The 26974-nt window shown below is 46.1% G+C and overlaps 2 protein-coding genes across 8 annotated transcripts in view; one reads left to right on the forward strand and one right to left on the reverse strand.

Annotated features, from left to right (window-relative positions):
- Positions 1-10461, reverse strand: part of LOC309647299 (uncharacterized protein) — a 110955-nt gene extending 100494 nt beyond the window's left edge. For 2 of the 4 annotated variants that reach the window (XR_014255915.1, XM_082434541.1), the window contains exons 1-3: positions 10379-10461; positions 9390-9492; positions 4583-4666 (exon numbers count right to left, since the gene is read on the reverse strand). Coding sequence is in view for 1 of the 4 variants with exons in the window: in XM_082434541.1 (XP_082290667.1) it covers positions 4583-4666; positions 9390-9395 (90 nt within the window). In the remaining 3 variants the exon portion in view is untranslated. Of the gene's footprint in view, positions 1-4582; positions 4667-4949; positions 5488-9389; positions 9493-10378 lie in introns of those variants that run through there. The other 2 variants (XR_014255914.1, XR_014255916.1) reach the window with 1 other exon arrangement.
- Positions 1-23133, forward strand: part of FAM124A (family with sequence similarity 124 member A) — a 169929-nt gene extending 146796 nt beyond the window's left edge. The window contains exons 4-5 of one of the 4 annotated variants that reach the window (XM_082434458.1): positions 17062-17117; positions 20382-20515. In XM_082434458.1, the coding sequence (XP_082290584.1) occupies positions 17062-17117; positions 20382-20403 (78 nt within the window). In that variant the 3' untranslated portion in view covers positions 20404-20515. Of the gene's footprint in view, positions 1-147; positions 4573-9946; positions 10383-17061; positions 17118-20381 lie in introns of those variants that run through there. The other 3 variants (XM_082434456.1, XM_082434457.1, XM_082434454.1) reach the window with 3 other exon arrangements.
- The last annotated feature ends 3841 nt before the right edge of the window (positions 23134-26974 follow it).

Genomic DNA, 26974 nt, shown 5'->3' on the forward strand with positions numbered 1-26974 from the left:
AATTAATTAATTAATTAATTTTAAAAAAAATCTGCACCAAATTCTCCAGCTCCTTCTACCAACACTTTCTCCCCTCCAAGGTGTCAGACCAGCATCTCCGATCAATGGCTCTCCCCTCTCCCATTCTCCCTCTCTTTATTCTTCAAGGTTTCTCCCCCCAGTGACTCTCCTGCACATCGAATTTCATCTTCGCATCCGCTTCTCAAGGACTCTGATGGATACACTACCCTAGAACCTTTGAATCGTGTTAGTAAGAGAAGGAGAAAGTGCCGTTTTTCTTTTTGCAAAGAAAGAAGGAGAAGAAGATTTACAGGGCACCTACCAAGTGTCAGGTATTTTCAAATACGTTGTCTCATTTAACTCATAAAGATAAGCACTAGTATTCCCAGATTTTTAAAAAACTAAGGAGAATTCTGGTTACTAAAGTGGCTGCTGATACCCTCAGTATTTTTACAGAGCTGCCAGCCCTGCTTAGCTTTCTAGAGAAATTCTAGATTTGGAGTCAAGAGGCAGTTTTCACGAGCCTCGGTAAGGGGTGCATTATGTTGTAGGTTGAATGGAACGAGGACTGTTACCTGTAGTAACCTCATATCCTTCCTTCACTCCAGCCCCTCTCAGACAAGAAATCTGCCAGTGGGCCTTTCCCTCACCGACATGCCCACCCCTCTTGTTCTAAGAATTCTCTGGCAAAGTCCAAACTGAGTCTGAATCCACCCTGGGGAGTTTCAGCCTTCAAATCTGACAACAAAAGTCATATCAAATGGCGACTATAGAATATCATGGGTGGTTAAAAAAAACTTTTATGGTAAAAACTCCCTAGCCTTTTAATTTTAAAAAGAATATACAATCAAAATGGTCAAAAAATAGCTTAAAAGGTTGGACAGCTATATTAATTATGATAGCACCAACTGCTGGAACATTGACCCCTCACTTTTGACACCCAATAGAAGCTTGTATCCTGCTTGCCCCGCGGCAGTGGTGGCAAGGAGGATGGTGAGGGGGCCTTGGCAACAGGCACTCAACCACTAACCCAGGTCCACAGTGGCTCTTCCATTTTCAGTGCACGGCATTTCCAAGGTTGACTTGGGTGGCAACATCCAGGTAATATGGAGAAGCAGGTAGAGAAACACCTGCTTCTGTATCACTTTTGCTAACATTAGAGCCATTGATGAGAACCACTCACATGGCCACACCTGGATGCAAAGGAGGCTGGGAAATGTGTCCCTGGCGGGACAAAAATGTGACACTATGAAAGAGAAATGTGAGTGTTCGGGGGAGAGCTGGCTATCTCTGCCCAGTAGGCATTGCTACCTAGGATGACTACCATCTCATTTTGCGCTGGGCACTCGCAGTTTTAGCACTGAAAGCTCCATATCCCCGGAAACCCCTCAGTCCCAGGCAAACTGGGACAGCTGTCACCCCATTAATTGAAAGTGAATTAATAATTTAAAATAATAACTTAGAAAATGGACAAAATTGCTTTTACATGCATTCAGGAGATGTCAGAAAAAACCTGAGCAGGTAATTACAAAGATACGTTTTGAACCATTTTTTCCAGATGGAGAATTTGCTAACAGCCAAAGGCAAAATTTTAAGAATTCATGAACACACTGATTAGCAAGTAAAAGAGTCACAAACACCTGAAAGTAAATTGGAAATAAAATATAAAAGCAATAAAATCCAAAACCATTAAAACCATTCAATATGCTAGAATATGAGCAGAAATGCTTACTAACATACAAAATATTGCTGAACTGCCTCTCTGGCAAAATAAAGTTATCAATATCTGAAAAAATTGGGGTGATATTCAATTTTGCCAGTTCACCATGTTGGTCAATGTGTTATTCCATCAATTTGTCTTTAACCACGTCGTGATTCTCTGCAGAGAAGCCCTCTCAAACCAACCCAAACACAGGCAATCCCTGCCTTATCTTGTCCCCAGTCCTTTTTGTCTTTGCATCTTTCTGCAGCTTTGCCTTGCTAGATTTTGTTCTCCTTGTAAAACAAGTACCATTTCTCTCAAGTACAGAGGCCAAATGTTCCCTTTTGGCGTGCTCTCCTCCCCTGCTTTCTACAACCTCTTGGTCCAAAGGGCAACTCAAATCAATAGAAGAAATAAAGCCTGAGAAGACCAGGTCCTTATTCTCTCCAGAAGGAAGCGATGCTTCTTTATTACCCTCCCATACACACACACATATCAGAATTATTACCCTCCCTCCCTCATGCTCACATCATATTACATTCAGCCGCGTCTGTGAGCGCCTTTCATGGGCTGCTGGGAATGTGACCTTTGCCACTCTGATTTCCTTGAGGGATTCCTTAGGAATTTCACATTGTATATTACTCCTCTTAGGAGCTCAAAAAATACAAAGCCTTGAAGTTTGATTCAAAAACATTAGATTTGGAAGAGATCCACAAACTTAGTCTCATGAGAAAGTGAAATTCTCTAGGGAGACTGGAATACTATAGCATTTGCATTTAAACAATTTTGAACACCAATTTCTGTGAGAAATTTAAGCTCTAGAGGGCTATGCGGACAAATCAATAAATTCTGGCTTTCCGCTGTAGCTTTTGAGACCCACAAACTTTTCATTCTTATCCGGTGCCTTTGAGTTTTCAGTGCACTGACTCCAGCTAAATTTCCTGGGCGGTGGAGTTAGTTTGTTTAGGTCATTGCTGATTTAAAGAAAGGGAGTGGGGCTGAACCAGCTTTTCACAGCTGTGAATCCCAGTTGTGAATCCGCAGGGTGCTGAAATAACAGTCCCCTGTGCTAATCCAGTCTGGGCTTTTCCTGGGGGCTATCATTACTGCAAAATGAGGTGAACTTGGTGGATAAAAAGTGCCAAGGCTGGGGAATTAGCAGTGATGCAAAATCACGTCTCGGGCATAATGAGGGGCTGTGAACGGAGAAGAAGGTAACCACAGACACTGAATGGCCATACTATAGCCACTGTATATACTGCTATATATATTATATAATATGCATTTGATATATGTATATACAATATATATACACACATTATTTATATATATATATGTATATACTATAGCCACTATATACACTACTATATATATCTACTATAAATAGGGGCTGCATGTGTATATAGATGTGTACACACACACTATGACCACTATAGCCACTACTATAGCGGCTCCCTGACCTCCTGCCCATCTGTCCAGTATCCCTATTCCCACCTCACTGGTCTCTTTCAGCACCTTGAGTGCCATGCTGTCACCCATTGCACAGCCTTCGTGCCTGCCCTTCCCACATCTGAATCTCTCTCTTCTTCTACAAACACCCCTCACCTACTTACTCGTACTAATCTTAAGGTCCCAGCTCAAAGGTCACTTCCTTAGAGAAGGCTGTCCTCTCAAATGAGGTCAAATCCCCCATCATAAGCTATTTTTCTTTCCTGCACAGCAGTGTTCACCGTTTATTATATAATTAGGCTAGTGTTGAAATAATATCTGTCCTCCCCAATGGACTATTCGTTCCAGGAGGACAGGAATCTTGTCTAACTTGCTCACCTTTGCATCTCCAGAGCCTAGAATAGTACCTTGCTGTAGTAGAGGTTTGATTAATATCGGTGGCATGGATGGATTTGGGTCTGATAAGGAACCCAGCCAAGACACAGTATAGGTGGAGGGGAGAAGACGCCCGCGGTGGAGAGTTCCTCCAGGTACCATGGATGAGCCCTAAAGCGGTGGTTCTCAAATTTAAGCCTGCAGTAGAATCACCTGGAGGGCTTGTTAAACTGCAGATTACTAAGTGCCATCCCCAGAGTCTTTGCTTCAGTAGGTCTGGACTGGGACGGGAAATTTAAAAATAACAGGTTTCCAGGTTATGCTGAAGCTCCTGGCCCTGGGACTTCCTTTTAAGAACCACTGTTCTAAGACATCAGGCAGTTTCCAAATAGCCTGCTGGAAGCAACCCAGCCACTCCCAGGCTTTTCTATAAGGAAAAGTAACCAACACACCAGATCTTGGCAATCTCACTCTTATTTACATCAGTGATTCTCAGCCATCAGTGGGCTGCAGAATCACCTGTAAAAATGCCCAAAGCTCAAACCTTGGAGATTAAGTTTCCATTGATTTGCTTGGGAACTCAACATCTACAGTTAAAAATCCTCCCCAGGTGATTTTAAAGTACAACCAGGATTGAGAATCAATGACTGAGATCATGATTGGTAAATTCAACCAACAATTTTAATTGTTGCAGATGTCTAACCTGTAATCACCGAGGTTTTTCCAAGAACCGTGTTGCGCTCCTTTATTGGGCTAAAGACTAGTACCACACAGCACCATTACAGGTAAAACAGAAACCTGTCTCCTACTCCAAATAACCATGTTAAAGGAAACTGTGCTTGGCGTCAGAACCGTAGACCAGAGGGTAGGAGGGCATTCATTCCTTCAGTTCTTTACTGGGGGATGACTATACCAGGTATGGTATTAAGTGCTGGGGACATAATGATGGCTGGGACACAATGAGGCTGGGGTCTGTGAACATCAGAAGGACACAGAGATGAAGGGAAACAAGACCCCATTTGGTCCAGAGACGCAGTCAGAACTGAGAGGACCTACCTGGTGTCCTCCAGGGCCCCCAGGGTATCCACTTGGTCCCAGCAAAGCGGAGACGCTGAATGCAGGAGCAGAGGCGTCTGAGACCTGTAATACAAACCCGGCAAAGGAAAACAGCTTGATTGGGCGCACCTGAGCAGACTGGGTTCGGCGGTCTGAAATGCTGCGTGTCAGGGTTGGAGGGGAAGTGTTGATATATTACCGTTGGATTGCATCTTGGTGGGGAACCAGTTGTGCCCAGGGATCCCGCTCTGCTGCAACCCCTCAACTGGGGGGTTCTGGCCATCAGAGAAAACGCACACACACGCACAAACATCGCACTAGCAAAATGAGAACGAAAATCTCACTAATGTCTGAGCAAGTCCCTTACCTTTGAAATGCAGGGCCCTCCAGAAGAAGCTGGTTGGGGACTAAGGCCAAATTGGAGCCTCCTACTCCCCCGTCAAATGATACCTTTGGGCAGCTCTAGGTTCTGGCCACTCAAAGAGAGGTCGGAGAGCCAGCGCATCCCCTGGGAGCTGGGTGGAAGCCGGCCGAGCGGGAGTCTGCGGGCCAACCAGCACCCCAGGGATCGCGGGCTGTGGAAGTCGAGGGCCGGAGCTCTGCCCGCTTCTCCAGCCAGGCCTCATCTGAGAAGCACCAGAGGAGCGGTTTTCACCACTAGGGGCGCCCGGGCCCCACGCAGACCAATTAACCAGGAACCGGAAGGTGGGGTCAGACACAGGTTTTTTTCCTGAGCCCACAGGCCCGTGAGGAGTGATTGCTCTGCAGAAAAAGCCTCCTGATGGAACCCGTTCGCAGGCTGAGCCACTCCTGGGAGGGGCTGCGAGAGGGTTGGCGCTTCTTCCTGCCCTGTGAGGTCGGCACAGTCAGCCTTCCTCCTGCGGAAAAATGTGCATCCTGGGCTCTTAAAAAATCAGCTGACTCGGGCTTCCCTGATGGTGCAGTGGTTGAGAACCTGCCTGCTAATGCAGGGTACATGGGTTCAAGCCCTGGTCTGGGAAGATCCCGCATGCCACGGAGCAACTAGGCCCGTGAGCCACAACTACTGAGCCTGTGCGTCTGGAGCCTGTGCTCGGCAACAAGAGCGGCCGTGATAGTGAGAGGCCCGCGCACCGCGATGAAGAGTGGCCCCCGCTTGCCACAACTAGAGAAAGCCCTCGCACAGAAATGAAAACCCAACACAGCCAAAAATAAATAAACAAATGTGGGGTTTAAAAAAAAAAAAAAAAAAAAAAAAAAATCAGCTGACTCATTCTTACTCCCGTGGCGTAGAGACAGGACGGTGTTCAACGCCCCATCCCTGCTCAGGACACACAGGGTACCCACCACATTCTCTCTGCTGAATGCTGCCCCTTCCCTTATTTATTCAGCAAACATTTGTGGAAGAAGAGGGCTAGATTTACTGAGCACTTACCTGGTTCAGTGTCTGCAGCTGAGGAGAGAGCAGGCAACAGCAGGGGCGCTTACAGAAAACAGTCTAGAGCCCAGAAAGAGACACCAACGTGGAAACAAATAAATGGACACTGTGTCGGATAAGGGCTGCCGTAACCCAGGATGATGTTATCGTGAGTCGTTTGGAGGGAAGGGTTTCTGTGGATTGTCTGGTCAGAAAAGGCCGCTTTTCCGAGAACATGACATTTAAGCAGAAACCTGAATTATAAGAAGAAACTGGCCACCCTGGAGCAGAGAGTCCCAGGCAGAGGGTACAGCAACAATGCAAAGGCACTGAGGTGGGAAGAGCTCGTATCTAAGGAGCACAGAGGACAAGGGCAGGGAGTAGGAGGGGCCTGCACATCCACAGGCAATGGGAGGCCACAGGAGGAGAGAGGCCATATGACCGGCAGGTTTGTTTTTTTTTTTAACATCTTTATTGGAGTATAATTGCTTTACAATGGTGTGTTAGTTTCTGCTGTATAACAGAGTGAATCAGCTATACATATACATACATCCCCATATCTCCTCCCTCTTGCGTCTCCCTCCCTCCCACCCTCCCTATCCCACCCCTCTAGGTGGTCACAAAGCACCAAGCTGATCTCCCTGTGCTATGCGGCTGCTTCCCACTAGCTATCTGTTTTACATTTGGTAGTGTATATATGTCCGTGCCACTCTCTCACTTCGTCCCAGCTTACCCTTCCCCCTCCCCGTGTCCTCAAGTCCATTCTCTATGTCTGCGTCTTTATTCCTATCCATGACTGGCAGTTTTTAAAGATCGCTCTGGCTGCTGTGCGGAAAATAGAATGTAATACAGGGAGCAAGAGAGGAAGCTAGGTGACCAGCACGATTCTCCAGATTAGAGGCCACGTCCAGCGTCGAGGGTGTGTGGTATCAAAGCACAGGCTGCTGTGTGCACCCACTGAAACCCTCACTGGACAGTTCTATGGAGGACTTCGGGGCATTGTTCCTGGCTCTGTACCATAGCCTGGTTCTTTGGCCCTCCCAGAGATGCTGTGAGCCACCGATATCCTTTATAAAAATTCTAATTCTGCTCAGAGCAGCCAGAGTTGGATTCTGTTCCTTGCCACTAAGAATTTTAACATGGTTAAGCACATCTTGAAATCAATAACAAACAAATCAGAAGTTCTTGTGTGTTAAATGCAAGTGATACACTGACATAACTCACTGCAGGATTAGGGAGCAGAAAAGTATGGTAACGTGATTTAATAATAAAAAGACCAATGACTCCAGTTTGCTGGACCTGCCTAGTCTGTATCTGCTGACCCCGCCTAATCTGTATCTGCTGACCCCATGCACTTATTAACAGCTCTCTCATTCTCCAAAGCTTCCTGATTTGGAGGATAAGAATCATCTTCCTTATTAAGTCCTGGGGCGTAACTTTGATTCTGGGTCCCCAAGTCAAAGCTTCCCGACAGGCCTCTCTCTTATGGCCCACCCAGCCACGACAGGAAACAGCTCCTCTTACAGTACCAAATATCATGGCAACTGCGGGGCTGCGGGGCATCCATCAGTGATGAGCCTTTTTTGGTAACCATACCAATGCTCTCACTGTTATGGGGGCTGAATTGTCTGCCCACCCCCAAATTCACGTGCTAAAGCCCTAACCCCCAGAACCTCAGGATGTCACTGTATCAAAAGACAGGGTCTTTAAAGAGGTAATGAAGTTAGGGTGGACACTTGATCTAACTTCACTGGTGTCCTTATAAGGAGAGGAGATTAGGACACAGACACATACAGAGGAAAGAGCATGTGAAGACACAGGGAGAAGACGGCCATCGACAAGCCAAGGACAGAGGCCTCAGGAGAAACCAACCCTGCCAACACCTTGACCTCAGACTTCTAGCCTCAAGAATTGCAAAAAAATAAATATCTGTTGTTTAAGCCACCCAGTCTATGGTACTTGCTATGGCAGCTCTAGCAACTAATACACTCACGTAACACAACGTAGACCGGCATTCTCTCAAAACCTCCACCTTAAACAGAACTTTCCATTGCCCTGACCTACAATTAGCACCACTCAGCCAAGGGACCCTCAGCTGCTGCAATGTGGGCCAGCTAATCTGCCCAGGCAGATAATCCAAGCCAGTTAATCTTCAGTACCTGGCAGCCCACTTCTGTGTAATGACCAAATATGGAGAGTTAGGGGTTAACCCGGGCTCCTTTAATCCATGCTGACTGCCTGTCTCTGTGTATACAGGGTACAGAAGGTTAAAAAGTATTAAGAACCTTAACCATTAACTTGACTCATGCCCACTGCTCCTGGCAAAGCAGGTTTCCAGGGTTACAGACTTGATGCCCGATCCTGTCCTCATACATAATACTTGCTTTCATCCCTGTGTCCTGGAGCCAACTCATAGATCTGAAGGTTCTCAAAGAGAAAGGCTTGTCATGAGACTGGTCAGCTGTCTGCTATCAAGGCCTTTTATGGGGATCAATCAACAATATTTTATCAGGTATTCCTGGCACTGTGATGGTTTCAAAGAACTATCACCCTTGGTTCCTGCCCTCAAAACAGTGACTGTATAGTTGGGGTTGATGTGGTTTAAGAACTTCAAAGTTAATAAAAATAAAAGACCTGAGTAACTAAGCAAAGACCAGGACCAGCTCCTGGTTCTTTGTCTCGTTAGCTGCGTGACCGAAGTCAATTCTTCCACCTCTGAGTCTCAGGGGCCTCCTTTGCCAATTGAGGGTAAGAATACCTTCCTCACAGGGTTCTTGTGAGAAGGAAACTAAAGAGTATATGGAAAAAAGTGTCCAATAAGGAGCTGGCACCTAGGAGGTGCTCCTTTTTAAAGAGAAGAAATTGACAAGTGTAGGCCACGCTCGCAATAGCTGTGAGTGAGGGGAGACTCAGGAAGCACGTAGGACCTCGTTCTCACATTTGTCCAGTATTTACTGAGCACGTACTATGTGCCAGAAACCCAGGTCTATGTCGGGAATACAAGACCAAGTCCCAAGATGCTCCCGGTCAGCTGGAAGCAGACAAGCTATAACCAGACAGGTGTGGGGCAGGGAGCGGGAGGGGCTCTCACCTGAGGAGGGTGTGGCTGAGTTTCTGTAACACTGACTCAGCAGGCCCTTCACTGAAGAGATGTATCAGGAAGGGTGTCATTTTCACACACACACACACACACACACACACACACACACACACACACACAGAGTTTATTGAAGTTATCACTTTACTTTGCAATTCTATGTTTTGCCTATAATGGCACCAAGAGACCCACAGAGATTTATATCCATTTTCAGGTTTCTGTAATGTGATGGGTTTTTGCTTTCTATTTTCTCTTCTACAGAAAATGAAAACATAGATGAATGTCTATGATGATTCGAACTATAAAATACTTACAGACATGTGGTCTGTTTTCCCCTGAAGTCCTGATGTTTATCATATGCCAAGGTCCTGAGGCAGGCAGTTTGGTCACACAGTCTGTGAGGCCTCAGCCGCTGACCTGTGGGGTGAGGAAGGTGGGTCTGAGCAAGCCTGGGCTGCAGTCTGAGCTGCCCCCTGCCAGCACTAACCAAAGGGGATGGACAGTTGGGTTCCATCTGCTACTGTCATTCTTCTGGGGGGTCCAGTTTGAGCAGGGGTGATACCTAAAGTCAGGTGGGGGTAACATCATAGTTCTCTGTGGTCCACCTGAATTCAGGGAGGGCCCCAAGCAGATGCAAGGTAAGGGGTCATCACTCAGACCAAACAAAGACCCAGGGAGGAGGGTCTCAAAGGGGGCCTGGGCCGGAAGCCATAGGCACAGTGGCATGTAACAGGAGGAGGCGAGGCGTTAGAGGTAACAGGAGCTCCTGCTAGCCCAGGACTTAATCCATACGCAGTGCTTTCTGCGTAACATCTCCCATGAGCCTCACAACAACCTTAATGAGTAGTTCTTCATGAACCTCGTTTTACAGACGAGGAATCAGAAGCTTGGAAAGCTGAGGAAGCAGCCCAAGATCTCACAGCCAGTGAGCAGAGACCAGAAACCCAGCCCAGGTCTGACTCCCAGCTTCTCATCTTTAACCTCTACCCGTCACTGCCTATAGGTAAAGCCCCTGGGCTTTCAGTAAACACGGGCTCATGTCCACAGCACCATCAGGCTCCCAGGGGCGGGATGAACTCCAGGCCTCGCCCACTTGGGGAGATGGATTCTGCCTGTGTTTACTGGCCTGATCGGCTTTGGCTTAGGAGCCAGGTAGGGCCGTTACTCCAGCTGAGGAGGGTTGGGGGAAGTGGGGTTAAGAGCTGACAGTGGAAACAGATAAGAAGTGAAAAATTCAGGGCTTCCATTTCTTCTATTCCAAATATATAAAATAAACATTGGGATGGCAAACTGAGTTTTCTACCCGGATGTTTTGACACACAGACTACAGATCTTCACATTTTCCTCATGTTCGGGAATTTTCTAAAATGATATTCTGATGCTTCACGGTCATTCTGGTCATGCTGAACGAATCTGGCAAGCCCAAGCCCAGAATAGAACTGGCTGGTGTTTCAACAGCACGTCATCCATATAGTTTTCATGAAGAGTTTTACCTGGAAGAAGCAAGCCAGTGGATACCCCTGGCAGTAACAGTCACTAGAAATGTTTATTTCATAAGGAAGAACGTTGTTATATTCAGATCTACGAAACAAGTTGAAATGGACTTTCAGCCAGGGGACAGCAGGTGACACCAACAAGGTGGATGTCAGGATGTTCCATATCCAGAAGACAGACCTATTCCCTACTTTGGGGACCAGAGGGAGAGCCCCGGGCATTTGGGGGGGGGTCTATCCAACCTCCAGCATGTGGGAAAGGAGGGCTCAACCCCTGTTGGGGTTTCAGGAACCGGGAAAGAATGTGGGTGTAGGGAGGACCAGCCAAAGGGTCACTGGAGTCAGCAGCCAGAGCAGGGAGCATGGAAAGACTCAAAGCTTAACCTCCTAAGGAGTGGGTGAAGTCCTAATTCCTGAGGCAAAACAGAAGATCTGTAGCGGAGAAAGGGCAGGACTGAGTGAGCCGGAAACGATGGCCGGAGTAGACGAGATTACACAGGGATAGGCCTTTATAGCCTGTCCTCATAGCCCTCGGATGAGGCCCTCGGCTGGGGGAGGGTGTCTGTGAGAGATGCTCCCTGGTTCAGATACATCCAAATGTGATTCCCAAGCAGCTCCCTGGCACTCCCAGCAGGCATGGGCACCTCTAAACATAGGGTGATAATCGCTTGCATTAGATTCCTGGGGCTGCTGTAACAAAGTACCACATATTGGTGGCTTAAAACAACAGAATTCTATTATCTGCAATTCTGGAGGCCAGAAGTCCAAGATCAAGTCCATCCAAACAGCCTCGTCTTTACTTGACAGCTTCTGCAAAGACCCCATCTCCAAATAAGGCCACATTCTGAGGAATTAGGGTGTTAGGACTTCAACATATCTTTTTTGGGGGACATAATTCAGTGCATATCACCCCATTTTTACCAGGTCTTCAAGCAGTCAGTGCTCCTCAAACCCAGCTGCCCATTAGGTATTAAAAATACCAACATCTGGGCTCTACCCTGAGACTCTGATTCACTTGGGCTGGATGGGGCCCAGGCACCTGTACTTTCTACAAGTTCCCCCAGGCGATGCAAAAGCATGGCCCAGTCTGAGCACTTCTGTCCTGGGAATAAAACAAGGTAAGAACCAGAGACACAGGGCTGTCCTCTGCCTGGGTGAGTCCTGTGCCCACCGCTGTCATCCTGGGCTGTAGCTGAGCAGCCCCGAGGAGGGCGCTTGGATGGAAAACATCAACTCTTTGGAACAGCATTAAATGATAGCTCCCAGTGTCTTAGGATGAGGGCGTCTGGGATTTTCATGCTTTTCAACCACTAAATAAAAAACGTGTCTTGGAGGGGGAAGGGTAAGCTGGGACTAAGTGAGAGAGTGGCATGGGCATATATACACTACCAAATGTAAAATAGATACCTAGTGGGAAGCAGCCGCATAGCACAGGGAGATCAGCTCGGTGCTTTGTGACCACCTAGAGGGGTGGGATAGGGAGGGTTGGAGGGAGATGCAAGAGGGAGGGGATATGGGGGTATATGTATACATATAGCTGATTCACTTTGTTGTACAGCAGAAACTAACACACCATTGTAAGGCAGTTATACTCCAATAAAGATGTTAAAATTAAAAAAAAAAAAAAAAAGTTTAACTAATCTTCCTCTTCATGAAGGTGTATTTGCCTAGGCCTACCCTAAGGAGAGTCCTGGTGGTTTCCAGAGCATGTGATTGCCTGGCAGGCCAAAGAGCCAAGGGTTTTAAGTGAAGCTGAATACTATAAAGAAAATTGAGACCGACTCACCTCGCTGCAAGATAAGACGGGAGATCACAGCCACATCTTCAGCCCAGGAAAGAGAAAAGTAATGAAAATCTAGATGCCTGTGACAAACCCCTTAAGCACCTACAGGCCTGATTGTATGCTACTCAAAATAATTTTTTGCTCTATTTTTAAACATGGTTGAAATCAAAACTAAATTAATATGGGCTCAACTTTGAAGGGGAGGGAAAAAGGCACCAACCTCCAAAATGAACAGAGAAGCTAATTAACGTATCTGAACAGAGGAAGAAAACCATAGAAACTGATTGGAAATCATGTGGATTTCACTCATATGAGAGAGAAAGCAATTTAAATATTCTCGGGCAAATTAATTAAATCTAAAACACACCCAGAATGCATGTTGTTCCAGCTTCCTGCTGAGTTCCGTGGGAAAGGCTTACCTTGCCTTCTGACCAATAAGAATTTCTCAAACGTGTTCTGAAAATGTGTTTTAGAAGCAGGGCAGGAAAGACAAGCATGCAATTGGATGTATGTTACTGGGCCTGTGTTGCGGTCACCCTGGTGAGGATCAAGCCCACCTCTGGCCTCTTCTTTCCTCCTGTGTCCTCCACCCACCCACCGGCTGGACAGGCTCATCTAAACTCGGAGTAACCGGGCCCCACTGATGCTAAAGCCAGGATGCCCAGCTGCTGGGCTGCTTGGAGCCCCTTGGCTAACGCCAGTTAGGAGCAGCCTACAATCTAGTATTAAAATTATGCCGCTATTCAGCTGGGAATTTTTCCTAAAGTCACAGTCATAGGTCCAGGAAGTTGTGGCCTCTGCAAGTACCTGATCACGACTTACCCAGGGAGGTGTTTAAGTATCCTCCTTACCACATCGCGGGCAGGAGTCAGGTGACGGAGCCTTGATTCCCACCAGCTGTGTGAACACAGTCAACACTAGACACAGCTCCAGTTCGTGCTCTCACTGTGCCCTTTATTTTCCGTACTATCATAGTAATTACATTGCTTTTAATGCTATTTGTGTGCTGACTATCCTCCCGCTGGACTGTAAATCCCTACGCAGACAGGACCGTGTGTATTTCACTGCCCACTCCCGCACCCAGCACAGTGCCTGGCATGTGGGAGGTGCTCAGTAAATGTTCGTTTAATGAAAGAAATAAAAAAGAAGGAGAAAAAAGAAAGGTGCACTGGTGGGGATGGGAGCGGGAGAGAGAGACAGAGACAGAGAGAAGGCAGGCAGGCAGGAAGGAAATGTTTCTAACCTCAGTTTACTCATCTGAAAAATGGGCCAGTTATTCCTATCTCCTAGGATCGTTATGACTAAATGACTATTTGCTCCTTCATTTGTCTTCCGGAGGCCTTTGTACAAAGCGCCATGATAGAATTTTACATGGATATTCATTTGCACATATGTCTCCCCTTAAACTGTGTGCTTCTCTAGGGCAGGGGCTGTGTGTTTCTTTCACTGTGTAATCACTGCACCCGTGTGTTTCTTTCAGTGTAACCCCAGCCCGCCAGCGTCTGGCACGTAGCATTTAACACCTGCCTGTGTGCATCCTGCCTCTCCCAGGAGGGGACGCTGGCAGAGGCAGTCGGCCCAGACGTCCACCCTCAGCATCGCCCAGTTCTCCAGCCAGTTCTGTGCAGTCCCAGCTGCCTCACCTATGAGATGGAACGCATACTCTGCCCAGGCCTGCAGAGGGGAACACACACAGGGAGAAACAAACCAGAGAGACAATGAGGAATCAGAACGATGCTGCTCTTGAGGTGGGAAAAAAGTGCCTGGACTCCTGGGCCCACCGGCTCATTTGCATAAATTTGCATCCCAGGCTGGGTCTGTCCTCCCTCTGGTCAAAGCTCCCCTATTTGGTGGGCTGGCCTTACTCTCCCCCAGGCATTTCAGAACAGAGGGTTCTGGCCACCACCTGTGCAGCTCAGCTCACTCAGCCTGAACCCCCAGAGCTGTGGCCATGGCCTTCCCAATGGGTGGAGGACTTCCCAGTACTTGCACTGGGTTATTTTTCTCCAGTAGACTTACCTTCCTGTTGATAGCAGGTTTTGCCCTTGTTCAAACCAGTTTTCAATCCCCAGCTTTTACGATAACTAACAGAAAAGTCCACTGGGCTCCTGAGTCCTCACAGGCATGGAGAAGGATTCAGAGGTTTTAGAAATTAAGATTCACCACTTGTACCATATCCTGTTGTAATGTTAACTGTAGGTCTCAATTCCCACTTTACAGACTGAGGAAACTAGGGATTTGCAATGTAAGTAATTTGTCCAAGATTGGGATTCAGGTTTGCTGACTCCAGCACCTATATTTGACACCCCTCTCCAAATTTTCCAAAATATCCATGCAGAGAATTCGCTGGCGGTCCAGTGGTTAGAACTCCGCGCTTCCACTGCAGGGGGCACAGGTTTGGTCCCTGGTCGGGGAACTAAGATCCCGCATGCCACGCGGTGCGACCAAACAAAAACAAAAACAAAAAAGCCCAAAATATCCATGCAGTTGACTGTCTCCTCCAGGAGCCAGCCCTGGAAGGCATCTTGTGGGACTGTCTGGACTTTTTTGCTTATGGGCTGGGATGAAATGGGAGAAAGAACGACCAAGGCCTGGGGTCCTGCACCTGCCCTGGGGGTTCACTCAGCTCTCAAAGAAACTGACTTCTAAAATCCACCGCCTTGTGGCCTGAAGTACCTGAACCCACACAATCGAACAAACGGCACTGCCTGGGCGGACACCGCAGGCAGCAAATGTACATTTTTTATCATTTGTGTGCTCAATTGCGTCTAATTGGCTGCCCAGAGAATAGCAAGCTACCAGTGGTGTTAGAGACGTGCCCTTTCTTTTTGCCTGGGGACAAACCCCTCTAGGCTGGGACCCCTCTGAGAGAGGGAGAAATCTCAGCAGATGGGTGGCAAAACAGACGCTCAATGGGCTCCATTATTCTTGGAAGACGGAGGGGCTTCAAGGGCCTGGAGCTAGTCCACCCAGGTTCACATCTGGGCCTGATACTTCCTAGAAGTGTTTTAGGGCAAATCACCTCTCTACGCCTCCATCTCTGATCTATACAGTAGGAACCATAGCCAGCACCTGCCTTCCAGGTGGCATGAGGATTAATGAAATACAGATAAGAATCTTAGCTCAGTGCCTAGAACACAGTAAGGGCTTAAAACGGGAACCACTGTTTTCTTTTTTTATACCGCCATTCTCCTGGGCTTGGAGGTGGCCAATTCTTTCCTGACCCTTTTCCCGTTTTGACTGCCAGGATGCCGGGCCTGGCCTCCGAGTGGATGGCATGATGGCTGCTGGCCCCGTCACCCCACCCCAACTGTCCCAAGAGTCAGTGGCCAGAGCGCAGACCTGGGCACTCCCCTGGTACACGCATACCTTTCCCGAACCTTCTTCCTCACCTCACTGGCATTGGCATCCCAGAGGATAGAAAGAAAAGTGAAATAAACAAGTTATTCCACTCATCGGAGTGCAATCACAGGTATTTGGGGTTTTCTTTACATTTTTATTCTATTAAAATATTTCGGCCATGACCATGAGGAACATTTGCCTATCTGGCAGGATGATTATGAAGATTAAATGAGATAATGTTTATAAAAGGCTTAGCATGCCACTTAGCCAGTAAAAGTTGGCTCTCATTAAAAAGAAAAAGAAGTCTAACCAAAAACAAGAATATATTTTCTAGAACTTCATAATTTAGAAACTACTTTTTGTTTTTTAAAGATCGTTTTGTGATCTCAGATTAACATCTTTATTCTTTTTTTTTAAACTTTTGGGTTTCTTTCTTTCTTTATGGCTGTGTTGGGTCTTCGTTTCTGTGCGAGGGCTTTCTCTAGTTGCGGCAAGTGGGGGCCACTCTTCATCGCGGTGCGCGAGCCTCTCACTATCGCGGCCTCTCTTGTTGCAGAGCACAGGCTCCAGACGAGCAGGCTCAGTAATCGTGGCTCACGGGTCTAGTTGCTCCGCGGCCTGTGGGATCTTCCCAGACCAGGGCTCGAACCCGTGTCCCCTGCATTGGCAGACAGACTCTCAACCACTGCGCCACCAGGGAAGCCCTACAAACTACTTTCCTATGGCTTATTTCATTTAGATACAACTTCAGATGGGTTTATTGTTGCCGCCTTACAGATTAGGAAACTGAGGTGTAAAGATATTAAAGACTGGACCCAGGCGACTTAGTGTGTGGCAACGTGGCAGAGCCAGGAGGCAGCTGTAGGACCACGGCCGTGATCCGGCTCGCGGACTCACCACGAGGGGCTGCGGAACGCAACTCCCGCTGGCGGGGCCTCGCTCCTGTCCTCCACTGTGGCCCAGGGGCAGCTCTCTGCGTCTGTCTGACAAAGAAGTCCAGCATCGCCTGGCCCTTATTCCTGACTCCAGGCTCCCTGTTAACTCCTGAGTCTAGAAACCAGGCATCCATCCCTGGTCCCCACAAGCCCCTCCCCCTCGGTGGAATCAGGAGAAGCCACAGGCCTGATGGGTACACGAGGGGAGGCCTGTTTCCCCCAAGGTGACAGGCAGGAGGCAGAGCCCCAGGGCTGGCGTGGGATAGGAGGCTGCCTCTGGCAGACAAGTGGCGGTTCACAGTTTCCCCACCAGGGCACGTGGTCCAGCCCCCTGGGGCCCAGGATGAGAATCCAGGAGACCCCACTTTACAATGGATCCACCTGGGAAACCAAGGACAAAGCTCTTAAAGTATTTCTTTTTTCTTATTTGTAGAATGGCTCAAATACCGCTCTTTTCTTATCTCGTCGGGAAGAGGTTTTGAGTAACAAGTAAGATCTGTGTAGTATTTTGAATTCTTTGTTTTTTGGGGGGTGGGTGAGTTGACAAAGTATCTGTTAAAAGAGTCATTCTTCCTTTCATTCATTCATTTACTCATGCAACAAATATGTATTAAGCACCTTTTACATGCCAGACTCTGTTCTCAGAATTGGGGATACAGCTGTAAACAAGAAAGAATGTCTCCCATGCTCATGGAACACAGTGTCCAGAAAATCCAAACCGCAAGTACCCAAGACATTATCTCACTGTTATTCTCTTAAGTATTTTTGGTAGCATTTTTTTCAATGAAATGCTCCCAAATGAAAGCGGCACCACCCTGCTTCCAGGATGAGAAGCCAGTTGTACTGGAAAATGCAAATGAATCTAAATCCAGATTGGGGTAAACAATAGGTGGTAAGGGTAATCCACTGTCCAGTCTGAGATACATGAAATGATTTTTTGTAAATGATGCCTCATCCTACATTTTAAGAGGCATGAATGAACACCTGTTTGCTGTGCTTAAAACTGCTAAGTGGGACTTCCCTGGTGGCACAGTGGATAAGACTCCTCGCTCCGAATGCAAGGGGCCCAGGTTCGATCCCTGGTCAGGGAACTAGGTCCCACATGCATGCCGCAACTAAGAGTTCGCATGCCACAACTAAGGAGCCCACCTGCTGCAACTAAGGAGCCTGTGAGCCGCAACTAAGACCTGGTGCAACCAAATAAATAAATAAATAAATATTATTTTTAAAAAAGATAAAGTTTTTCCACCAAAACCATTCTTTTGCTTGTAGACACGTTTTTCTCAAAATCACTTATAATTGTCAACATGCTTATCCCATTACCAATAAGCATATGGCTATCTCCTCTAAAGGAAATAAACATCTGCTGTATCCCAAAGTCATAAACACGTTCTGGATGGTACAGAAAAAGCAAGTAATAGATTGGTAAGTTGTGGCAACATGCAAAGAACTTATAGAGACAATAATGGAATGGCTTAGGTACAACCAACATGGCAGATGCAACTGTAAACCAATGGACTGGGAGGGGAGCCCAGGGTACCCAGGCTCCCCAGTTGGCATCTCGTCCCAGCTGCCAGACCACATGAGCGCTGACAACTCCTGCATCTACCCAGTGTAGCATGAGCAGGGTGTAGTCTGCCATGTGCTGACCATAAGGGACTCCTGCCTTTGAGGAAGGTGGAGAACAAGCTGTCTGCCAGTGGAAACCACTGGATACACCAGCTGAGACTGGGTGGCGGCCAAAGCAGTGAGGGAAAGCCACTCCCAGACAGGTAGGCATGCCTTGCACCCTGTCCCCTTGCTGGCCCCCAGGGACCCCTGAGTTCATTGAAGGAAATAAAGGCATGAACCTCATTTAGGGTAAGTGGTGTTTGTGCCTGATGGTTCCTACTCCTTGACGTCTTGCACCTAGGTCTTTGTTTTGACTCGAGGTGTAATTCCTCAGAATAAACCACCATCACATCATTATATGCATTGCCAAGCCCAATAAAGAAGTTGTAGGGAGCCCACCATGTGTGAAATTCCCCATGTCTTCATGAACAATCAGGTGTGGGTGCTACGGCAGTGAGTCTGCTCCCGGGGGTGATGCAGTGGGCCTTTAAGGTGCGGCATTGCTCCTAAGGTGCGTGACTCTGTGATAGCCCTGACTTGTCCGCAGAGACCTCAACCCCTCCGCTAAAGAGCCAGCAGGACTGATAAGCCTTCATCATCCAAAAGACCAGCCCACTAGGCTCCCTCGGGGGCCTCCCCGGGCTCTGCCTCGTGTCTGCAGCCCAGAACCCACACCGCCTTTCCCAGTTGGCCTGCTGGGTTCTTACTGAGAGCTGAATCTGTGCTTGTCACTGCTATTCCTACGGACATTAGGTCTCTGGCTTAGGCATCCATAAACATTCCAGGACCGTGCCAGGATCTGAGGTTTCTCTGAGTGGCCCCCCTTCCCCAGCATCCACAGACTCCACTGCCAAGCAAATCACATCACTATTAACCACCATCACTAGTGTTTTGAAAAGAGAAATAATGTTTTAAAATCTCACTCCCACACACCCCGACCTCCTCTCGCCTCCTGATCTCCCGTAGGGGCGCGTTAACTGAATGTGTGTGCTGGGAACTCTGCCTCAGCTTGTAAAATAACCTCCTCACATCGTCACTTGGGGCCTCCCCATAATGTCTCAGCAGCAGGTCAGAAGGTGGAGGTACAACCTCCCAGGACCCACAGTCGGGGCTGCTCTGAGAGCTGGGCCCCCAAGGGCAGGACGTGAACCCCACAAACCACCGTGCCAAGGGCCACTTGCAATGTTAGATTCGCCAAATGCCTTAAAACTCTTTTAATTGTTGCTCTCTCCACCCCTTACCTCTCCTCCCTCCTCCTTCCACCCCCCCCAAAAAGGTGATCACTTGCTTTAATGTGCCATTTGAACACAGAATGAGAATCGACTGTGTTGATGTATCCATGTGGCTTCCCCTCACAGGCGCCTCCCTGGGGTCCTCAGGGTCTCCCCAGAGACCACACGGCCCTCCCCTGCCCCCAACCCAGCCCCTCCCTTGGGCAGAATTTGTCTAAAGCCACAACTTAAAACACTTACCGGATTCCCCAGCCTTGCCGTCCCGCTCCCATTCATAACCCTTGCACAGCTCCACAGCGGCTCATGCTTTTTCCCAGATTGTGGCTTCCATGTGACCAACAGCAGACGTTTCTGACGTGGCGGGCTCAGGCCACAAGGACGGCGTGTCAGAAATGAAGACGACACAGCAGTGCACCCGCACGGGATCACAGCCACGGCAGTAGTCGGCCCAGCCCAGAAAGAGCTCCCTTTCCCGGCCTCAGGTTTCACGGCCTCCTAAGTGGGCTTGTGATCTGTCAGAGTCTCTTCCCTGCGTATTCACTGTATTTACACCACTTGCCCACACGTCTGTCCGGCCATGTCATCCAGCAACCAGCAGGGTCCTGACTTGTTGGGTTCATAGGAGGCCATGGGAGTTTTCAGAGCTGAGCCAAGCCAGAGGGTCCTTCTGAGGTAGTTCGGGGATGACAAATACATTTCTTTGCATAGTCTGTGCTGGACTGAATGTTTATCCCTCCACCAAATTCATATTTTGAAGCCCAAATCCCCACTGTGAGAGTAATAAGAGGTAGGGCCTTTGGGAAGTAATAAGGTCACAAGGGTGGAGCCCTCATGAATGGGATTGGTACCCTTATAAGAAGAGACATTAGAAAGGTGATCTCTCTCTCTCTCTCTCTGTTTGCCATGTGAGGATACAAGGAGAAGGCACCTGACTGTCTACAAACCAGGAAGCAGGCCCTCACCAGACAGCGGATCCACTGGTGCCTTGATCTTGGACTTCCCAGCCTCCAGAGCTGTGAGAATAAATTTCTGTTGTTTAAGCCACCCAGTCTGTGGTATTCTGTCATAGCGGCTGGAGCTGACCAGGGCATGAACTAACTATGATAAATTAGAAGCAGCACCCTCAAATCCTACTCAGAGAAGCCCTGTAGGTCAAGGCCAAGCTCCCAGGAAAGCCTGTTGTAATAAATCAGTGATGCCCACAGCTCTGTGGTAAAGGAGGAGAGGCACATGTCCTGGGCTTGCAGCCCTTGGGTTGATTTCTCCCACTGACTACAGCTGCCAATTCCTAAACATGATGCTGGCTTAGTGAGGACCGGCCTCCCCTGTCTAGTTATCCCAGGCTGAAGGCTAGAGAGAAAAACATGGCATAGTCCCAACTCTTCTTGTTTTATTATTATTTTTTAAATCCAACTAATAGAAATGGCCAAAATGCTAACTAATCACACAGAAATATATGAGAAAATAACACTGAAAAGCAAGCTCTACAGAACCAGAATATCCAAACACAGTTTGGTGCCTTTTTCCTATTTTCAACCTTAATTACTCTCTGCTTCATTTTCCCTGTTCTTAGGATTATTTGGGGGCAGCTTTGAGGCAGAGCCGCTCTCTGCACTGGTTCTGGTACCACACTGGACTGCAGAGCAGCTGGGATGAGCACCAGAGCTCATCAGCGTGCACAAAACCCCAACGTGCCCCGAGCACACGGCCCCAGCATTCGTAAGGTCCCCAAACCACTTCCACCTCTTTGCCTGATCACCCGCTCTCTTTTGTCCAGTTCACATCACATGGCCTCTCCCCCCATATCTACATTTTAAACTTCTCATAACCACAAATATCACCCTTCCCAATGAGAACAAAAATATGAGGGGAAAAAAACTCACCATAATGGGAAAAGAGTTTGAAAAAGAATCAACACATGCATACGTATAACAGAATCACTTTGCTGTGCACCTGAAACTAACACAACATTGTTAATCAACTATACCCCAATATAAAATGTTTAAAAAACACCGTGAACCCCTCTGACATCTGCCCAACACAGCCTCTAACTCAGTGACATCCACCTTCCATTAGAACCACATAACCATGCGTTGATCACATGACCTAAATACTTCCTTCCCTGTGACTCTTGCAAACACTTACCATTTTGCATTCTCTAAATTTTTCAGAGAAGAAAAGAATTAAGAATTGAAAGACAAGCCTCAGACTGGGAGGAAATATTTGAAAAACATATCTGATAAAGGATTTGTACCCAAAATAAACAAAAAGTGCTTACAATTCAGCAGTAAGAAAACAGGCACGCTGACACACCAAATGCTAACAAAGATGCAGAGTGACAGGAGCTCTCATTCATTGCCTGTGGGAATGCAAAATGGTACAGCCACTTTGAGAGACAGTTTGGTGGCTGTTTCTTGCAAAACTAAACATACTCTTACCATACTATCCAGCATTCATGCTCCTAAGTATTTACTCAGATGAGTTGCAAACTTACGTCCACACAAAAACCTGCATGTGAGTGTTTACAGCAACTTTATGCATAATTGCCAAAAACTGGGATTGATCAAGATGTCCTTAAATAGGTGAATGGATAAATAAACGGTGGTACATCCATACAATGGAATATTATTCAGAGATAAAGAGAAATGAGCTATCAGGCTTCCCTGGTGGCGCAGTGGTTACGAATCCACCTGTCAATGCAGGGGACACAGGTTCGAGCCCTGATCCGGGAAGATCCCACATGCCTCGGAGCAACTAAGCCCATGCGCCACAACTACTGAAGCCCACGCGCCTAGAGCCGGCAACAAGAGAAGCCACCACAATGAGAAGCCCCTGCTCGCCGCAACTAGAGAAAGCCCGCGCGCAGCAACGAAGACCCAATGCAGCCCAAAATAAAATTAATTAATTAATTTTTAAAAAAAGAAATGAGCTATCAAGCCACAAAAAAGACATGGGGGAATCTTAAATGCATATTGCTAAGTAAGAGAAGCCCGTCTAAAAGGCTACATACTATAGATTCCAACTATATGACATTCTGGAAAAAGCAAAACTAGGGAGACGATAAAAAGATCAGTGGTTGCCAGAGGTTGCAGGTGGGAGGTCAGGAAGGATGAATACGTGATGCGCAGAGGACTTTAGGGCAGTGAAAGTATTCTGTATGTTACTGCAATGGTGGACACAAAACATTACACATTTGACAAAAGCCATTAAACTGTACAACACAAAAAGTCAACCTTAATATAAATTATGGACTCTAATTAATAACGATAACATATCAGTTATAACAAATCATACCAGGGCAATATATTAATCACTGGGGAACCTGGTGAGGGATTGTCTGATGAAGGGCTTTATGGGCATTCTGTGCTTTCTGTTCAGTTTTTCTGGAAACCTAAACCTGCCTTTAAAAAGTCTATTAATTTTTGTTTAATGGCAATAAAGTATAAAACATGGGAATTTAATCAAGAATGCATACAAGATCTCTATTTTTAAAACTTTAATGTTTTACTAAAGTAGTCTATTACACAAGATGATTTTAATAGGGAACCCTCTTGCACTGTTTGTGGGAATGTAAATTGGTACAACCACTATGGAGAACAGTATGGAGGTTCCTTAAAAAACTAAAAATAGAGCTACCATATGATCCAGCAATCCCACTCCTGGGCATGTATCTGGAGAAAAACCATAATTCAAAAAGATACATGCACCCCAATGTTCGTTGCAGCACTATGTACAATAGCCAAGACATGGAAGCAACCTCAATGTCCATCGACAGAGGAAGGGATAAAGAAGATGTGGTACATATATACAATGGAATATTACTCAGCCATAAAAAAGAATGAAATAATGCCATTTGCAGCAACATGGATGGACCTAGAGATTATCATACCAAGTGAAATAGGTCAGACAGAGAAGGACAAGTATCACATATGTGGAATCTAAAAAAATAATACAAATGAACTTATTTGCAAAACAGAAACAGACTCACAGACATAGAAAACAAACTTATGGTTACTGAAGGGGAAAGTAGGGGCAAGGGATAAATTAAGAGACTGGGATTAACAAATACACACTACTATATATAAAATAGATAATCAACAAGGACCTACTGTATAGCACAGGGAATTCTATTCAATATTCTCTAATAACCTATATGGGAAAAGAATCTGAAAAAGAATGGATATATGTATACATATAACTAAATCACTTTTCTGTACACCTGAAACTAACACAACATTGTAAATCAACTAAACTCCAATATACAATAAAATTAATTTAAATGGAAAAAAGATGATTTTAATAAATGGAAAGACATTTTATAGTCTTGGATGGGGTGATTTAATATTATTAAGACATTAATTTGTTCCAGAATAATCTATAGATTCAGTACCATCATAATCAAATTTTAGTTGGATTTTTTGAAGTATTTAATAAACTTACTTTAATATTGATTTGGAGTAATAGAAGTCTATAGAAAGCTGAATCAACATTGAAAAGGAATGGTAAGGAAGAGGAACTTGCCCTATTACATAATAAGATACATTTCAAAGCCGTAGTAATGAAAACAGTTTGATAGAGATAAATGGACCAATGGAATGGAGTAGAGAGCTCAGAGATTTAATAAATGAGAGAAGGGGCCTACAAATCAATGGGAAAGGATGATTTGAATACATCAAAATTAAGGATTTCTTTCTAACAAAAGACATCATGAAGATAGTTAATAGATAATGGACAGAAAAGGAGAAGATATTTGTAATATCCAAAATTGACAAGGGATTTATACTAGATATGGACTGCAAACATAAGAAAAAAAACCCAACTACAATATAGAAAAATGGTAAAGGATATGAACAGGTAATTTCAGAAAAGGAAACACAAAAATAAGCATACAACAGCATGCTTAAAATCATTGGTGATCACCTAAATGCAAATTAACTCAATGAGATACAATTTTGCACCTACTACACTGGAAAAATAAGAGAGCTGGGAAGTACCAAGTATTGGCAGGAATGTGGGATGTTGATGGAGCGTAGATGGGTTGGAAAGTGATTTGCCTTATAGTTTATGCCTATAAAAAAACCAGGTTGTGAAAAATTAAAAAGGTGCTGCACCTCATAGCTGCCTGTCTACGGGAGATTCACCATAGCATCCCTGGTGAATGTGGGCAGAGTTGACACACATTATGAGCCAAGGGAGTCTGGGCTCTCCACCAAATGTCTTGGAATCCCACAGCCATGAGGGGTTTTAAGAGCCCCGTGACGCCTGAAAGACACCACCAGGACTGTGGCAAAGAACATGAGCCTTGGCATCAAGGTGGCCCTACGTTCAAACCCAGCTTGACCTCTAACTGTGGGAACTTGGGCAAGTACCTTGAGCTCTTTGAGCCTGTTTCATCCTCTCCAAAATGGCGATAATAATACATTCGTCATAGGACTGTTGTGAGGATTCATTGCCATTATGAATCGAAAGGATATAACAGAGTACTTGGAACACAGTAAGCGCTCAATAATGTTCACTATTTTTGTTGTTATAATTATGATAAATATCTTCAGGAATGGAGGCTCCCTGAGCAGTGTAACCAATATCCCAGCAAGGCAGAAACAAGCATGATAACCTCGGCTTAAATGGTCAGAGAACAAAGAGACTTACCCAGGTTCACAGCTGAGCACACACGCAAAAAATTGCTGCCCATCTATTTTTTTTTTTTTAATTTATTTATTTATTTTTGGCTGTGTTGGGTCTTCGTTTCTGTGCGAGGGCTTTCTCTAGTTGCGGCAAGCGGGGGCCACTCTTCATCGCGGTGCGCGGGCCTCTCACTATCGCGGCCTCTCTTGTTGCGGAGCACAGGCTCCAGACGCGCAGGCTCAGTAGTTGTGGCTCGCGGGCCTAGTTGCTCCGCGGCATGTGGGATCTTCCCAGACCAGGGCTCGAACCCATGTCTCCTGCATTGGCAGGCAGATTCTCAACCACTGCGCCACCAGGGAAGCCTGCTGCCCATCTTTCATTTCATTCACACTTTGAAATGTTTAACCTACACAGGAAATATTTTTTGTATGTTAATCTCCCTAGTATTTTTTTTATTGAGAATGTAAAAGCAATTTAGAATGATACATTCTTAGAGTCAGATAGGAAGGAATGCTCGCAGAAGTCACACAGCTAGACTTTTTCGAATTTGGGAAAACTTTTCATAAGCGTCTCCCCAACTCCACCACTGGCAAAGAGTGAATCAGCTTCTGCTCAAATAATTGCAGCCACGGGGAACTCACAGCGTTGGGAGACAGCCCTTGCAAGTTACCATGGTCTTCCTCATGGTTGGTTCTTTTTCTTAAAACCGTCAGTATCAACATCAAAAGTCTGCACTCAGGGAACAAGACTGTAGGTCCCCTGAGAGCTGAGCCCAGGTTGCTGGTTCACTGCCACATCCACCAGACCTGGCACAGTGCCTTGGAACCTAGCAGGCAAGTAAGAGCTACTGGATGGATGGATGGATGGATGGATGGATGGATGGATGGATGGATGGGATGCCAGCTCTGGATGCTGTAGAATAAGTTATACATATTTATTCCCCCATAATACTACAACTTAGAGCTCAAAGCATGCAAGAATGCACTATATCTACATTAAAGATTTGGGGAAATTTCATGTGAAACAGTTCTAGAGCTGTAACTATCCTAAGACATATAAACTATTCTGGGCTTCAGTGTCAACAATTTACTTTAAAGTGAATTAACCACTGATTACAAGGGTGTGAGTAGTCATCAGATGAAAAACAGCCTCATTCTTTTTCAAATATTAACTCTAACAGGTGCCTGAGAGAAAATTACTAAATCTTCCAAATCTTCTTCTTTTCTTTAATCATTAACAACATATAACCTACCATGTATTTTGTACTTACTACAACGCCTAAGACCTTAATTGAAATGTATGCAATTCTGAATCGGTCACAAGGACAGACTTTGGACAGAATCTGCTTATTCTTTCCCAAAATGTGCATTCGCTTATTGACAACATGGTCTCTTTCTCAAACTGAGTCATCAGATTTATTAACTGTTGTATCTGAGAAGAACAAGATTGTTAATAGTACTTATAATATTTATTATATTACATATAAATAAGTGCATTCACTTTTATTAATAATAAATAAGGCAAGTCACCCTGTTCCAAACTGATTGTGCTATATCTTGCATTGGTTTTTGTTTTTTTTTTTCTTTTTTGCAGAATGCCATTTGCTAAACGTTTCAAGTCATGCCCAATGACTGATTTATTGTTTTCTTCACAGGAGGAGGGGAGAAGCATTAGGTACCTGGTACCCAGCAAAAGCCCTAGTGGCAGAGTTATCAGTGAAATTCCTCAAAGTGACAAAGGGCTAGATGAGGGGTCCCTTGCTGGTACAACCAGGTCACAAGCCTAAGAAGGCTTGACGGGTATGGCTGGCTCCCTCCCCAGGGCCCGCTCTGTTTCCGATCTGGGCTTGGCTGGCCGGGCTGTGCTCCTTCCCCTGGC

This window comes from Balaenoptera physalus, assembly GCF_965194825.1.
Source record: "Balaenoptera physalus genome assembly, chromosome: 18".
Classification (NCBI taxonomy): domain Eukaryota; kingdom Metazoa; phylum Chordata; class Mammalia; order Artiodactyla; family Balaenopteridae; genus Balaenoptera; species Balaenoptera physalus.